The sequence below is a fragment of the Panthera onca genome, chromosome D3, assembly GCF_046562875.1.
Source record: "Panthera onca isolate mPanOnc1 chromosome D3, mPanOnc1 haplotype 2, whole genome shotgun sequence".
Taxonomy (NCBI): Eukaryota; Metazoa; Chordata; class Mammalia; order Carnivora; family Felidae; genus Panthera; species Panthera onca.
The window spans coordinates 25,667,018-25,681,342 of NC_138350.1; the positions used below are offsets into that span (position 1 = coordinate 25,667,018).

A 14,325-nucleotide genomic window follows, 5' to 3' on the forward strand; every position below is an offset into this window, starting at 1 on the left:
CCACAGAAAAGTATTATCTTATAGATCTGTAGGTCAGAAGTCTGGAATGGGTCCCACTAAGCTAAGATCAAAATGCCAGCAGAGTTTTGTTCCTAGTGGAGACTCTATGGGAGCACCCGTCTCCTTATCTTTGCAGGCTTCTAGAAGCCGCCACGTTCCTTGGCCCATGACCCCATTCTACCATCAAAGCCAGCAAATGTCAGATATTCCTTCTCAAGCTACCTCACTCTGACTCTGACCCGCCTCCCTTCCTCGCTATTGTTCTGGGCCCAGCCAGATAACTCAGGATAATAATCTCTTTATCTTAAAGTCTGCAACATCAGCTGCCTGAATTACATCTGCAATCTTCTTGCCAAGTAATGTTCACATAGTCGCAGGTTCTGAGGATTAGGTCATGGACATTTGGTGGGGGAAGGGGCTAGTGTTCTGCCCAGCGCAAGGGCTGGAATATATTCAGAATATTTTAATCAACCGCAGCCATATTCCTTTGATAGCCAGTGGGGACCCCTTCTTCCGGCCTCTGCATTTGTTAGATATCGTGCCCACCCCACCCCTCGGATGGCTCCTTTTTCTGATACAACAGATACCAGAAGTTCTGGGTTCTTCTTGCCGAGACCCTGCCCACCCCTCAGGGCAGGTATGTTTGCGCTGGGTACCTACAAGGATGGGACAGCAGTTGTTTCTTGGGCTTTTCCATGACTGGGGTTAAGACATACACATATGTGGTAAGACCAAAAAAGGAAAGAAAAGGAAAGAAAAGGAAAGGAAAGGAAAGGAAAGAAAAGAAAAGAAAAGAAAAGAAAAGAAAAGAAAAGAAAAGAGACAAGACAAAACCATGAATTTAAAATGACTTTCTGGGGCACCTGGGTGGCTTGGCTGGTTAAACATCCAACTCTTGGTTTCAGCTCAGGTCATGATCCCACAGTTGGTGAGATCAAGTCCTGAGTCGGGCTCCACACTGACAGCACGGATTCTCTGTCTCTCCCTCTCTCTCTGTCCTTCCCCCTCATGCCTTCTCTCTCTCAGAATAAATAAACATAAAAGAAACTGTTTCAAAGAACAAAAAAAATAAAATGACTTTCCAATTCGAATTTAACCTTATAGGGTTTTTACTTAGCTCTTGTCTCACACTCCTGTATCTCTTCATTTACATTTAAAATCTCAGTTCTAGGGGCATCGGGGTGGCTCAGTTGGTTAAGCCTCCAACTTCGGCTCAGATCGTGATCTCACGGTTGGTGAGTTTGAGCCCCGCATCGGGCTCTGTGCTGACAGCTAGGAGCCTGGAGCCTGCTTCAGATTCTGTATCTCCCTCTCTCTCTACCCCTCCCCTGCTCACGCTCTGTGTCTCTCTGTCTCTCAATAGTAAATAAAAACGTCAAAAAAAAAAAAAATTTTTTTTTTTTTTTTTTTTTTTAATTTATTTTTGGGACAGAGAGAGACAGAGCATGAACGGGGGAGGGTCATAGAGAGAGGGAGACACAGAATCGGAAACAGGCTCCAGGCTCCGAGCCATCAGCCCAGAGCCTGACGCGGGGCTCGAACTCACGGACCGCGAGATCGTGACCTGGCTGAAGTCGGACGCTTAACCGACTGCGCCACCCAGGCGCCCCCAAAAAAAAATTTTTTAATAAAATCTCAGTTCTTATTACCCAGCTGTACTTAGATAGTCTATATGAAATGATTTTAAACGAACAATAACATTAACACTTCTGAATGCAGCCCTATTTATCCTTAAAACATACAGGACAATTTGGCATCGTCTCACGAAACTGAGAATGCCCCTCTCTTACTTCCAGGGGTCTATCCCACGACCCCAAAGAGGCACAGGTCAGCATACCCACTGCGCTGGCGCTTGTGATTACGAACACAGGGTTGGGTAAACAGCGGTTTTACGATGTATCAGGCAGCAATTCAGAGCACCGAGAAGCATCTCTTCACTACTACCAAGGACAAGCCGAACATGTCTCAGCAGGAGCAGAGGGCAAGTTGTAAAGGGACTCACTAATGTGTTCCTGACAAACACAACTCTGTCCCAGTATGATGCCCACAGCCTTTCTGTGTGAAGGTTAAATGTGCAACCTGTTTCATTAGTTTTCCATCACAATGTAGAATGTACTGCTAACAAGTTTAATGCGAAAAATCCTTTATGTATCTAGAGTAAACGGACAAGTGTGCTCGAGCCAAGGGTATCCATGTACCTGCTGACGGAGAGAGAGAATTTCAGTTTTTGCTTTTTAAAGATAAGGGCACATGTGAGATTACAAAAAGATGCTTGGGGTAAGAAAACATTAAGATCAAAAATACTGACGTGTAGCTTTTCTCAATTTGTAACACGGTCATCATTAATGACAACTAATCCTATTACCGAACATGACATTCATGACATCTTATCTTTTAAGGAATTATTCACATATTTATTATTCAATCAACATCACCAGTGAAATGATATGTAAGCCCCTTATCAGATCCCTGTAGCTGATAACCCTTATGGTGAGGACAATCCATTTTCAAACTGTGTTGGTAATAGCTGAAATTGACACCCCTCCTCTACCCACATCTAGGAATTTTCTTTGCTTAGATGATTCATATGGCAAAAGATAGTCTGTAGGTGTCTATTAAAATGCACAGAGCTTTGAGCCCTTGGCTATCAATGTGATCTCGAGCAATTAGTTTCTCTCTGGACCTGAACTGCCTCCTTCTAAAATGGAGATGATGAAATACTGGAGAGCCGTTTCCAAGAATCTGAAAATAAAGAAGCAAGCTTGCCCTCTGAGAGTAAAAACTTTAAATCAATACCTCACACAAAGGGCAGAGAAATGCCAAAGTTTCCTGGGCTGGCTGGCAGGCACTAGCTGTAACTGTGTTATCCAACCCAGAGGAGGTCTGCCCCCCAGTGAGAACAGGAAACACGGCAACACGGAAGGACACCCAGATGCCATCACTGCTGGGGAATTCATGCACGTCACATCCAGCGTAAAGCCATCCCATGGAGAAATGACTAGGTCCCAGCTCCTAGAACTGACGAACCTGAGGCTAGACCCTTCCGACCCATCGGGCTATAGCCTGTGGTGGCTCTGCTACCTTCGGAGGGTCACTTCCCCTCTACAAGGGCGACACACAGGACAGAATGCTCTGGTCACACAGCCCTCCAGCATCTGGGCTCCCGGGAGATTCGTGTTGACTATATAGTGGCAATCCGCCATCATCAACCCTACCCTAGATCCCTGGATGGTCAGGAGATGATTAATCATAAGCCAGGACACTTACCCTAAAACTCTAATCTCACATGAAGGAGGGTGAGTTTCCACCATCTACCTCATTAAGCTTTCCCGGTATGAAACAGTCAGAAAAAAATAAGCTTTTCTTATAGCATAACTTGACTTTTTTTTTTAGAATAATTTGAACACCAGTTCCCCACTAAACAGGGCACGTTATTTGAACAACAGAAACACAGAAAAACTGGCTGGTTTTCCTTGTGGAATAAAAAAAAACCAATCAAATGATTAAACCCTAAGAAACCCCGGACCACAAAAACCGTCACACTTCTTTGGGGGCAGGGGGGTAGGTCATGAACCTAAGTATCCCCTCTCGCTCAAGGTTTAGAAACTGCTAACGTGCAGGGGCGCCTGGGTGGCTCAGTCGGTGAAGCGGCTGACCCTTGATCACAGCTCAGGTCAGGATCTCACGGTTTGTGAGTTCAAGCCCCGCATCGGGCTCTGCTCTGACAGCACAGAATCTGCCCAGAACTGCTAAGGTGAAGAAAACACCTCCCCCTTCTAGGCCAATTCTAGTTGCGACATTTTGCATAAATAATAAGCCTTCCTCTACTGCCAGTGGAGACCAAATGGAAGGAAGCAGGTCCTAAATGGAACAGAGAGGATAGCACAAACTTTTACACTCTACTCTATACTTACTGTGATTCCAAGAGCCACTGCTTAATTAGCGTGTCATTATACTATAAGAAAAGAAATAGTAAACGTAGTTGAAAAAAGAATGGCCCATTAAAGATGAATATTAAAATCCCTTGACCTTACCGGTTAGGGTTAGTTGTTTCTAAATGGAATACAGACACCTCCCTTACCACCCCCACCCCTAACCAAGTAGCAAAAGCCTCATATGTTGAAAAGAAGACACATCTGAAAATGTCATCTCAGCTTTAGACATTCACGTTGCAAAATGAGAGTCTGCGGTATTTAACAGCTGTGTAAATGCCTTCCCATGTAACTTCTAGTTCATTTTTAACTTAAACCCTCATCAAAAGCAATGCAGACAGAGAAAATTGAGAGTACCCTGAAAATATAACCAGAGTGATCTTTCTAGATCGAGAATAAAGAACAATGGACTGACTTAATTACAAAAGCACAAATACCAAGAGCTCATTCCCCAGTCAAGTTCTATTGCTGAAAATGAAGATATGCTTGCTGCCTTCCCCAGAAGATTCCTAATGGAACTGTAGGTGTAAGTTTTTGAATATATGAAACATTAGCCCTAAAATCCTCAGAAAAAGGCTTTTTTTGGCATAATTAAAGCTCGTTTTCTTCCTAAAAATATTTTAGCCCACAATTTTCTCAGAATGTACACAGGGCCTAGAAGTTAGCACTCAGCAAGTGGCAGACAATGTCAAAAAGACACCTGGTACCCATCGTAGCTTCTAAATTCTGACTAATGGAAATGTTAATCCCCTAATCAAGCTGGTGTGATGAATCTCAAATCATCAGAGGAACCAAAAATTTTCTCCCCATAACGGAACTTGAGAGAGGTTCAACCACACACTTGGAATAAGATTTTTCACTGGTTTTGCCACCACTGAATTAAGCAGACGAATTCTACAGGTATCTTTTCAGTCTTCTTAAACCTTAATATTCTGACCCAGCCAGGTCACATTCAGACTGATGGGCACAGATTACAGAGAGCAGCGTGCAGACTTCAGCTTGATTTGGGGAGTGACTAAAAGGACTGGGGACAGCTTCCTGTGAAAGCCACTGTGGGATAGGGTAGCTGCCTTCAGATATCGGAAAACCTGTCACTTTTTCAGGGACTAAACTTGTTTGTACAACCATGAAAGGACAGCAAAACATCAGTGCACAGAATTAATTGCAAGAGAGCTTTCCAACATCACAGAGCTTCCAAAGATGTTCCTCGGAGATGACCCTGCCTGGACGTCAGACAGGGAAGTCACCCATCCAATGCATGACTAAATTGGATGCCCTCCAAGATCTTTTCAAACATGAGATACTACAATGCTATGTTATTAACATGCAATCTGTTAATGTCTAAGGAATACTGAAATGAATCACCTTATGCTCAATACACTGAAGCCAGCTGCTTTTAGGCTGTAATTTTGGTTCATTTTACTGAAGCAAAGGCCTCTAAAGGATGAGCTAATTCTCCTAATTGTTTAGTTATCTGTATTTAAGAATAGCAATGCTCATGAACTCTTATGTATTGAAGCCAACATAGCCCAGAGCCTGATGGATGGATGGATGGATGGATGGATGGATGGGTGGGTGGATGGATGAAAAGAAGGAGGATGAAAAGAAGAAAGAATGGATGGATGGATGGATGGATGGATGGAAGGAAGGAAGGAAGGAAACATGGAAACATGGATGGATGGGTGGGAGGAAAGAACAGATGAAGGATGGATGGGTAGGTGGGAGGATGGATGGAAAGAAAAAAAAGAGGGAGGGTAGAGTAAAGGTGGCGAGGAAGAAAAGAAAGAAAAAGAACCGAGTGAAGGGCGCCTGGGTGGCTCACTCAGTTAAGCGTCTGACTTCGGCTCAGGTCATGATCTCGCGGTTCCTGAGTTCGAGGCCCACGTCGGGCTCTGTGCTGACAGCTCAGAGCCTGGAGCCTGCTTCCGATTCTGTGTCTCCTCTCTCTGGCCCTCCCTGCTCATGCTCTTTGTCTCTCTCAAAAATAAATAAACATTAAAAAAAATTAAAAAGAACTGAGTGAGGTAGCATGTATGCAAGGTTCTAGACACATAGTGCCACCAAGGCTAGAAGAAAACAGAAGAAATCTGGGAAATTCACTTACTTATGTGTCTAAAGGTCAACATCTGCTCTTTGCTGCCTGGGTCAACATATCAACTTTTCAGAAATCCTGTCTCCCAACCTGCTTCTGCAGGGCACATGGCACAGGGGCTCCATGCAATGCTGCCTTTTATTGGCTACTATTTGGTACTTTCTTAAGGTGTTACATTTTGTGCTGCATCTAATCCCTACAACGACCACCCATGGTATAAATTAAAGAAAAAATCACCTTTTAATATTTTGTCCTATCTTTTTCTGAGTTGTGACTGTGTGAAATTAATGTCCTCTCTTGTTTACAAATACATTGTATGGGGTGGCTGGTGGCTCAGTCGGTTGAGCGTCCAACTCTTGGTTTCGGCTCAGGTCACGATCTCAGGTTCGTGGGATGGAGCCCCGCGTTGGTCTCCATGCTGACAGCACAGCGCGAAGCCTGCCTGGGATTATCTCTCTCCCTCTCTCTCTCTCTCTCTGCCCCTCCCTCGACCTCTCTCTCTCTCTCTCTGCCCCTCCCTCGACCTCTTTCTCTCTCTCTCAAAATAAATGACTAAATTTTAAAAATATATACATATACATTGGGGCACCTGGCTGGCTCAGTCGGTTAAGCGTCCGACTTGGGCTCAGGTCATGATCTCGCGGTTCATGAGTTCAAGCCCCGCGTCGGGCTCTGTGCTGACGGCTCAGAGCCTGGAGCCTGCTTTGGGTTCTGTGTCTCCCTCTCTCTCTGACCTTCCCCTGCTCATGCTCTCTCTCTTTCTCTCAAAAATAATAAAACATTAAAATATATATATATATTTTATATAGAATATGCCCAGAGATGGGGGGGGGGGGGGAGGGGACATTTTATGATCACAAATGAATAGATATCATATTATACAGCTAGGAAAAACTAAATACAGTGAATTTAAGTGACTTATCAAGGGCCTGTGGCAAGTTGCCAATGGAATCTGGTCCATATTTCCTGGTTCCTGATCTAGAACTGTATCATAGTGTGGCAGATGATAAGGAGGGCACAGGAAAATGAGCCCAGAAATGAAACAGCTGACCTACAAGTTCACTAGGGATGAAAATTGGGCCTAGGTACTTTCATATCATCACCTTTTCCTAGACTTCTGAGACCCTGGAAGAAGGAAACGGCAGCCAGCAAGAGTACAGGTCTATGTGGAGGCTGACTGTCACAAAACACCAATGACAGAGTCAACGAACTGTCCTCTCTGTCATGCCCCACATAGAAAGTTCTACAGCCTGCAGATGCTCCGCGCTGAGGCTGAAGCATAGATGACCCAGGAGAAGACTTCCAAAATTAGAAGAAACATTTACAGGGTATGGGGAGCCAAGGTATTACTTCTCCCCCCCCCGCCCCCCCCCCCCCCCCCCCCCCCCCCCGCCACCCCACAGTTTATTGTAGACCTACAGGGCAATCACTAATGGCCCAGGGGGTGGGAGTGCTGATCGATGACAAAAATAAAGAACAAAGACTCGGGAACCAGGAGAAGCAGAAGCAGGTCAGGGCCTCATTAGTGTGCAAGTTTCTAAATATGCAAATGAGTTCACAACACTCAAGTGGAAGTCACCCCTCCAAGGTCTCCATTGCCCCACTGCCAAAGTCCAGAGGAGGACAAGGACAGAGAAGACCACCACGCATACACATCTTCATCAAACTATCAGCATTCCTCGGACACATGGTTCACCAGCAAAGGAAAACTGTTTGCGGGAGAAAGTGATTTTTATCGCGAAGAAAGCCAAAAATATTGTTGTGTCCCTTTTCCCTTTTCTCTAGAATGGAACAATTCGGCGGGGGCGGGGGACGGGGGCCGCTCTCTTTTCCGAATAATAACCCACACAGAAATCCTGTTTGGGGACCGGGTTGGGGAGAGGAGGGGAGAGGGGGTCTATTACACAGATTTCTTGGCGGCAAGGTTGCAAGATTGCGTTTCTTGCGTTGAACAGAACGGGAATTTAACCCTCGAGCTCCTCATGGGAAATAAGGAAAAAACTGCTTATCCACTTAGTGATAATTACCGCTTTGCCACATCCCAGAGGAAGAGCTGTTCTCTATCAGTCTCTGAGGACGGTCCTGACTTTGCAAACGCTGCACCAGCAGCCGATAGACATGGCCCGCAAAGTGATTTTTCCCCAAAGGAAAAACTGCAGAAGGGGTGAGGGTGTTCCTTATTCGTGCTGGCACAATGGCAGAGCAAGGAGGAAAGGACCCCATTCTGGACTACGCTTCAGCTGTCACCCGGGGCAGAGGTCCCTAACTGTCCGGATGAGGCTACGTCACTCACCAGGCTGCACTGTCACGGGGAACAAATGCACTCATGATGCAAAGTGCCCGGGAGAAGGGAAATCTCAATAAATGGTAGTTGTTACGTTGCTAGCTCGTGGAAGTAATAAACCTTCTCTTTCCCTCCTCAGGGCTACGGAGACCCCAAGCATCCTGTTCTCCCCCACTCTGCATTTCTTACTGTGCTTTGCCGCCCACTGTCAGATAAAGACCTACACGTCCCTGCTTCAAGCCTTAGCCAACAGTTCCTGTCTTGTCCAAACACATGTTTGGCAAAGCCAAGTTCAGCATACTGAAAAGCACTTTTGAGACGCTGTCTCTAAGAACACATTGCGTGTAAAAACCGGGATTGTCTGAACCCAAAGAAATCTACTGGGCTCTCCGTTCAAAACATTTCACAATGCCGGATTTGGGGCAGCTTCTAGGTCCCAAATTGATTGCACTGGAACATCTATTTCTAAGAACTGACAACCACACACAGCTCTTGAATCACCAAGTCACTGGCACAAATTGCCTCTGCCCAAGAATGGAATAAAAACCGAAAGGTCAGAACAAATTACATTTCGAATGTGCACCTTAGTGGAAAAGAGGCAAGAACACCGCCACCGTTCTATACATAGAAAGACTCCTATCGGCGATACAGAGCACTCTTTCCCTGAAGGCCGTTCATTCTTTCAACATTGACTCTTCAGTTCCGAGTTGGGGAGGGGTGTGCACGGGCACAGAATCCCCTACAACCAAAACAGAGGAATAGTTCAAGTCTACCCCCAACGGCTCACAGACTGGAGTCGGGGAAATCACTGAAGAAACTCCATTCCCACAGAAGAAGAAAACTGAGCTACTTCTCAACATGGATCCCATCTGATCCGGTTACAAACAGGAAGACGCAGCATTACCACATTACTATGTATACTCTGGCCGGATAGGTCTTCGGAGGGAATAACTAACCAATTATTGTAAAACGCTCAGCAAACATAATGCGTTCGATGATTGCAGAATAAAAAAGCCATCCAAATTGCTACTTGTCTGTGGTTAAATAGAATCTTCAAGAAACTGCACTTTATAAACATCTTTCTTGGATCAACTGTGTATTTCCCACTAGACTAAAAAAAAAAAAGCCCCTTGAAAGATGGGGCTGTGGTCAGGCTCATCATAGTCTCTCCATGCCTGGCTTGGAGACCCAGCCTCTACAACCCCCTACTGAAGTCATGTAATAAAGGGTGTCACAGATGTCCTGAAGGATATTCTAAATGATCTAGGAAAGTTACAAAGAATCTTGCAAATGTTATTTTTCAGAACTTCCTATCATATTGTAGGAATACCTTAAAAGGACAAGCTTTGCTGGGGTGCCTGGGTGGCTCAGTCGGTTAAGCGTCCGACTTGGGCTTAAGTCACGATACCAGTTTGTGAGTTCAAGCCCCACATCGGGCTCACTGATGTCAGCGTGGAGCCCACTTCAGATCCTCTGTCCCCCACTCTCTTCTCTGCCCTTCCTCTGCTTGCACGCTCTCTAAAAAAATAAATATAACATAAAAATGTTTTTTAGTAATCAGTGAATTGAGGTGCCTGGGTGCCTCAGTTGGTTAAGCATCCAACTTCAGCTCAGGGCATCATCTCGCGGTCTGTGGGTTCAAGCCCCACATCAGGCTCTGTGCTGACAGATCAGAGCCTGGAGCCTGCTTTGGATCCTGTGTCTCCCTGTCTCTCTGCCCCTCCCCCTGCTCGTGCTCTCTGTCTCTGTCTCTCTCTCAGAAACAAACATTTAAAAAAAAAAGCTTTAATAAAAAATAAATAATAAATAAATAATAATAAAAATAAAATAAAAGGACAGGCTTTGCAATTAATGATCCAATACTGTCAATGTCTCCTAAATGGACATGGGATGCAGGGAAAGGGTCAAGCTCATGTTACCCAACCAAGCCAATGGGATTTCACTCTGTTTGGACAAGGTTAAAAAGAGTAATGAGCCTAAAGTAAAGTTGTCTTGATGATCCAGGGCTTTAAGACGCTGACCCTTCTGTAAGTCTTAGCTTATGAATTAGACCCTATCAAATAAAGGTACTTCTTCTCTAACATGGTGTAATGCTCGAGTTTCTGTCTGGGCCTGCACAGTGGGCTCGTGGGTCACAGTTCAGTCTTCCCAACAGATCCCATCATCAGCTACATTAACTCAACAAATGTTTCAGTAAACTGAAGCAGCTATGTAATCTGAACGAATAGTCAGCTATTCCGGGATTTACACTCATGGGTTCGTTAATTAAATAACGTGTCAACATAACAAAACAGTTGCCTCTCGCTATCTCAGAGAAGTGAGATCTCCCCAGGGGGCAGGACGGTCCATCTTCTGAGACTCTCCTGTAATAGGCAGGGGACCGCAGACCCAACCTTTCATTTAAACTAGCTAGATATGATGCAGTCCCGTAGCTTTTCTGGTTAAAGCTGCGGAAGCAGCAAAGCAACTGAAACGAGGAAGCATGCAGAAAATACTACAGTGATTTCAAATAATCGGCTGGAAATAAAAGGTCACTGGTGACAGACCCATGGCAAGTATTATACTCGTCATGGAGACACTAAAAAGACGAATCTAAACATCTTTTTCAAGAACACCAAAGACTGGTGATCACACAGTTCATGCCACAATGAAACTGAAATAGAAACTCTTATCAGAAAACATTTGACCACCGTCCTTTACCGACAGAGTGAGATCATACTAGTCTTTTGAACCATTGTGCTGAGGCATTTTAAAATGAAAATTAGGGGCGCCTGGGTGGCTCAGTCGGTTAAGCGGCTGACTTCGGCTCAGGTCATGATCTCACAGTCCGTGAGTTCGAGCCCCGCGTCAGGCTCTGTGCTGGCAGCTCAGAGACTGGAGCCTGCTTCAGATTCTGTGTCTCCCTCTCTCTCTGACCCTCCCTCATTCATGCTCTGTCTCTGTCTCAAAAATAAATAAACATTAAAAAAAAATTAAAAAATAAAATGAAAATTAACTTCCTTACCAGATGGAGAAACCCCGCAGCCTCCCACCCCTACCCCAAAGTCCAGCAGGTAGCCACCACTACCTGCCATCAAGTGGTAGATAAAAATCTGCACGATATTTTACTTGAAATGTCATGAGAAATACACTCACCACCTCCCAGTTCTGCCTTAAAAGAAAGTGTTACCAAAGAACACCACCGAAAACAAAGGCATTCATACAAGGAAGTGAATACCCAAAACATGTAAGTATGTTCTCGAGAAGGACACTAAAAAAGCAGAAGTCATATTAAGTTCAAAACAAGACACACACACACACACACACACACACGAGCAGAAGTTCCTAATTTTAATATTATATTTTGCCCCCCCCCCTCCAAAACTACCCATGAACTAAGATTCGTCAATTTTATGTTTAGAGACTCTACATATTTAGGATTCCCTGCCCTTCAGGAAAAGTAGAAAAGGCAAAAGAAAAAGGAATTAAGCACTGTATACCATATTTATAAAAATGCAGTTTTTTAAAAAATGAAATCCAGGCTTGGTTTGGGGGTTCTTGTTTTACTTAGCTTCCCATTTGCCAAAAAAATTTAAACAGCACTGATTTTCAATGAGCAACGGGTATGTTAGACTCCGGAAGAGGAGTGTTAATTTCACAGTACTCCAAAAGGTCTATGCTCCCCCCTGCTTTTCCCTACTTGGCAAAGAGCACACCCTGCAAAACCAAGGGGGTACATAGGCTAATGAAAAGGGCAAGCGAGCCAAAAATATCTACCACATATTCATTTACACAGTTGGTCTTTTCACAACAAGTAGCTCAAACGGACTGATAATTTTCTCTGTCATAGGGCTCAGGCTCATGAACGGACTTGGAAAAATTATCTGGTGATCACTTCGCATTAAAAGAAGGATTGTTTTCTTACGTCAAGATAACAATTTAAGCAAGCTTCGGTGTGTAATGCTTGAAACACTGATGCTGGCCAGTGGAGAATAGTTTTGGTTGAGTTTCTAGTATTTTACCAAACTACCTGGTTTCAAATTCACCACAAAGAAGATGCCTCTCTTTATCATCAATTCTACCAAGAGCTACTTAGCACATTCACTATACAACTCATGATGGTGTTAATCAGAAAAGAAGCTAAGGTGGGGGGGGGGGGGGGAATCGAACCCTAATCTTTTGATACACTATTTGAAACTCTATCAATCTGATGAACGATCTTTTCTGGGGTAGCGCTAATGACACGAACCAGTAAAGTCTTTAACTGGTTCCATTGATAAGAAACCATTTTCGAGATAAAATTAGAACTTGGTACGACCCTCACTAAAACCCCTGGCCAATTCAATCGGGCCCTTCTTTGGTAATTTAAACAACAAATTCCTGTCTGGAATCAACCTTTCCATGTGCGTGTAAAGTGAATCCCATTTCAACCTTTTAATAAAGTACCACCAGTGGATCTGCAAGTTGAGGAAAGCTGCTTGGGCGATAGGCTTGGCACCAAAAAGAAAACTGTGTGGGTCACAAGCCACTCATCACTGCCTGGGGGGCACGAAAGAGGAAAAGATAGGAGGATAGGAAGCGGAATAGACTGGACCCCAAGGGGAGAAAGCACTGAAAACTGCACTTAAGTACCTGGGACAAAGGCAAGAAGCCTGCACTCCCCAGGCTAAGGAGCACACAGGGAGCTGGGGAGAGGACGCAGTTGGCAACCGGGGCAGCAGGAACCAGAGAAGGAACGACCAGGATGCAGCACGGGGGAGCCACAGGCTAGGGGCAGAAGGGGCCCATGAGGATGGGGCTGGACGGGTGACAGAGATGGGACAGAAGGGAGAGGGATGGGGCTGGAAGGGCAGGCTTGGGGCAGGAGGGAGCCATGGCAGAGGAGCGCTGAGGACCACAGAGATGGGACACGAGGGGGCGACAGGGCTGGAGCTGGTCCAGCCAAGTCACAACCACCTCCCGGCAGCCCGTTGCCGGGGCGCTCCTGCGCGCGGGCGCCACGCCGGGCACTTTGGGGCGCTCTCTCCCGGGGACCCCCCCCTCCCAGCAGCCCTCTGATGCCCATTTCAGAGACGGGAACGGTGAGGCTGAGGGTGGGGGAAGGAGAACAGCAGCGGCCGAGCGCCCGACCCTCCCGGACGCAGGGGGTCGCTGGCGGCCGCCGAGGGCGGCGGCGCGGGGGGCGGCGCGGACCCGGGCGGCCGGTACCTGGGCTCGGGCAGCACGATCTTCTTGCTGGCGCGGGCGGCCGGGGTCGCCTTGCTCTTCTCCATCGCCATCAGGTAGCTGACATCGGCCAGCACGGCCTCCAGGTCCGCCATGTTGGCGAGCGGCGGCGGCGGCGGCGGCGGCGGCGGCGGCGGTGGTGGCGGCGACTCCTCGGGACCCGGACGGGACGCGCTCCCGCCGCCGCCGCCCGCCGCGCCCCGACGTGGGGGGGCCGCCCCGGGGCAGCCCCCCCCCCCCCGCGCGCGCTCCCGCCCGCGCGCCCCCGCGCCCCGCTCGGCGCGCCGCAGCCTCGCGCCCGCCGGGGTCGCCGCGCGCCGCCCCGCCCCCCGCGCGCGCCCCCGCCCGCCGCCCCGCGCACGCGCCGCCGCCCCCGCCCCTCTAGCCGGGGGTCGGCGGGGAGCGCGCGCCCGGCGGTCGTAGTCCCTCGGTTGGCGGGCGTAGCTGCCCTGCCGGCCCAGCCCTCGTCTCCTGACCGAGTGCCCGCGGGCACCGTCCCGCCCTCCCTTCGGGGTGGCCACGGGGGACTTCCTCTCCTCCTCCTCCCCCTCCTTTTTTCCCTCCTCCTCCTCCCCATTTCCCGCCTCCCGCTCCAGGCGCGCTCACGCCCCCTCTCCTCCGGACCCCTGCCAGCCGGGGATGCCCTGGACCCGAGGCCCACCACCCAAGAAGCGGTGGGGAGCTCTCCCGGGGCCGTAGACACGCTACTTCTCAAACCGGACAGTGCCAGTCAGCATTCCTGCGGGAGGCCTGGGGTGGCCCCAGAAAAGCGCGTGCCCCACCTGCCCCCGCAGGGGCTGCCGAAGCCTTGG

The 14,325-nt window shown here is 47.5% G+C and overlaps 1 protein-coding gene across 1 annotated transcript in view; it reads right to left on the reverse strand.

Annotated features, from left to right (window-relative positions):
• The window catches only part of GRK3 (G protein-coupled receptor kinase 3), a 131,711-nt gene extending 117,686 nt beyond the window's left edge, over nucleotides 1-14,025 (reverse strand). Inside the window, exon 1 of the mRNA XM_078435582.2 lies at nucleotides 13,496-14,025. Within this exon, the coding sequence (XP_078291708.1) occupies nucleotides 13,496-13,608 (113 nt within the window). The 5' untranslated portion in view covers nucleotides 13,609-14,025. The remainder of the gene's footprint in view (nucleotides 1-13,495) is intronic.
• Between the last annotated feature and the right edge of the window lie 300 nt (nucleotides 14,026-14,325).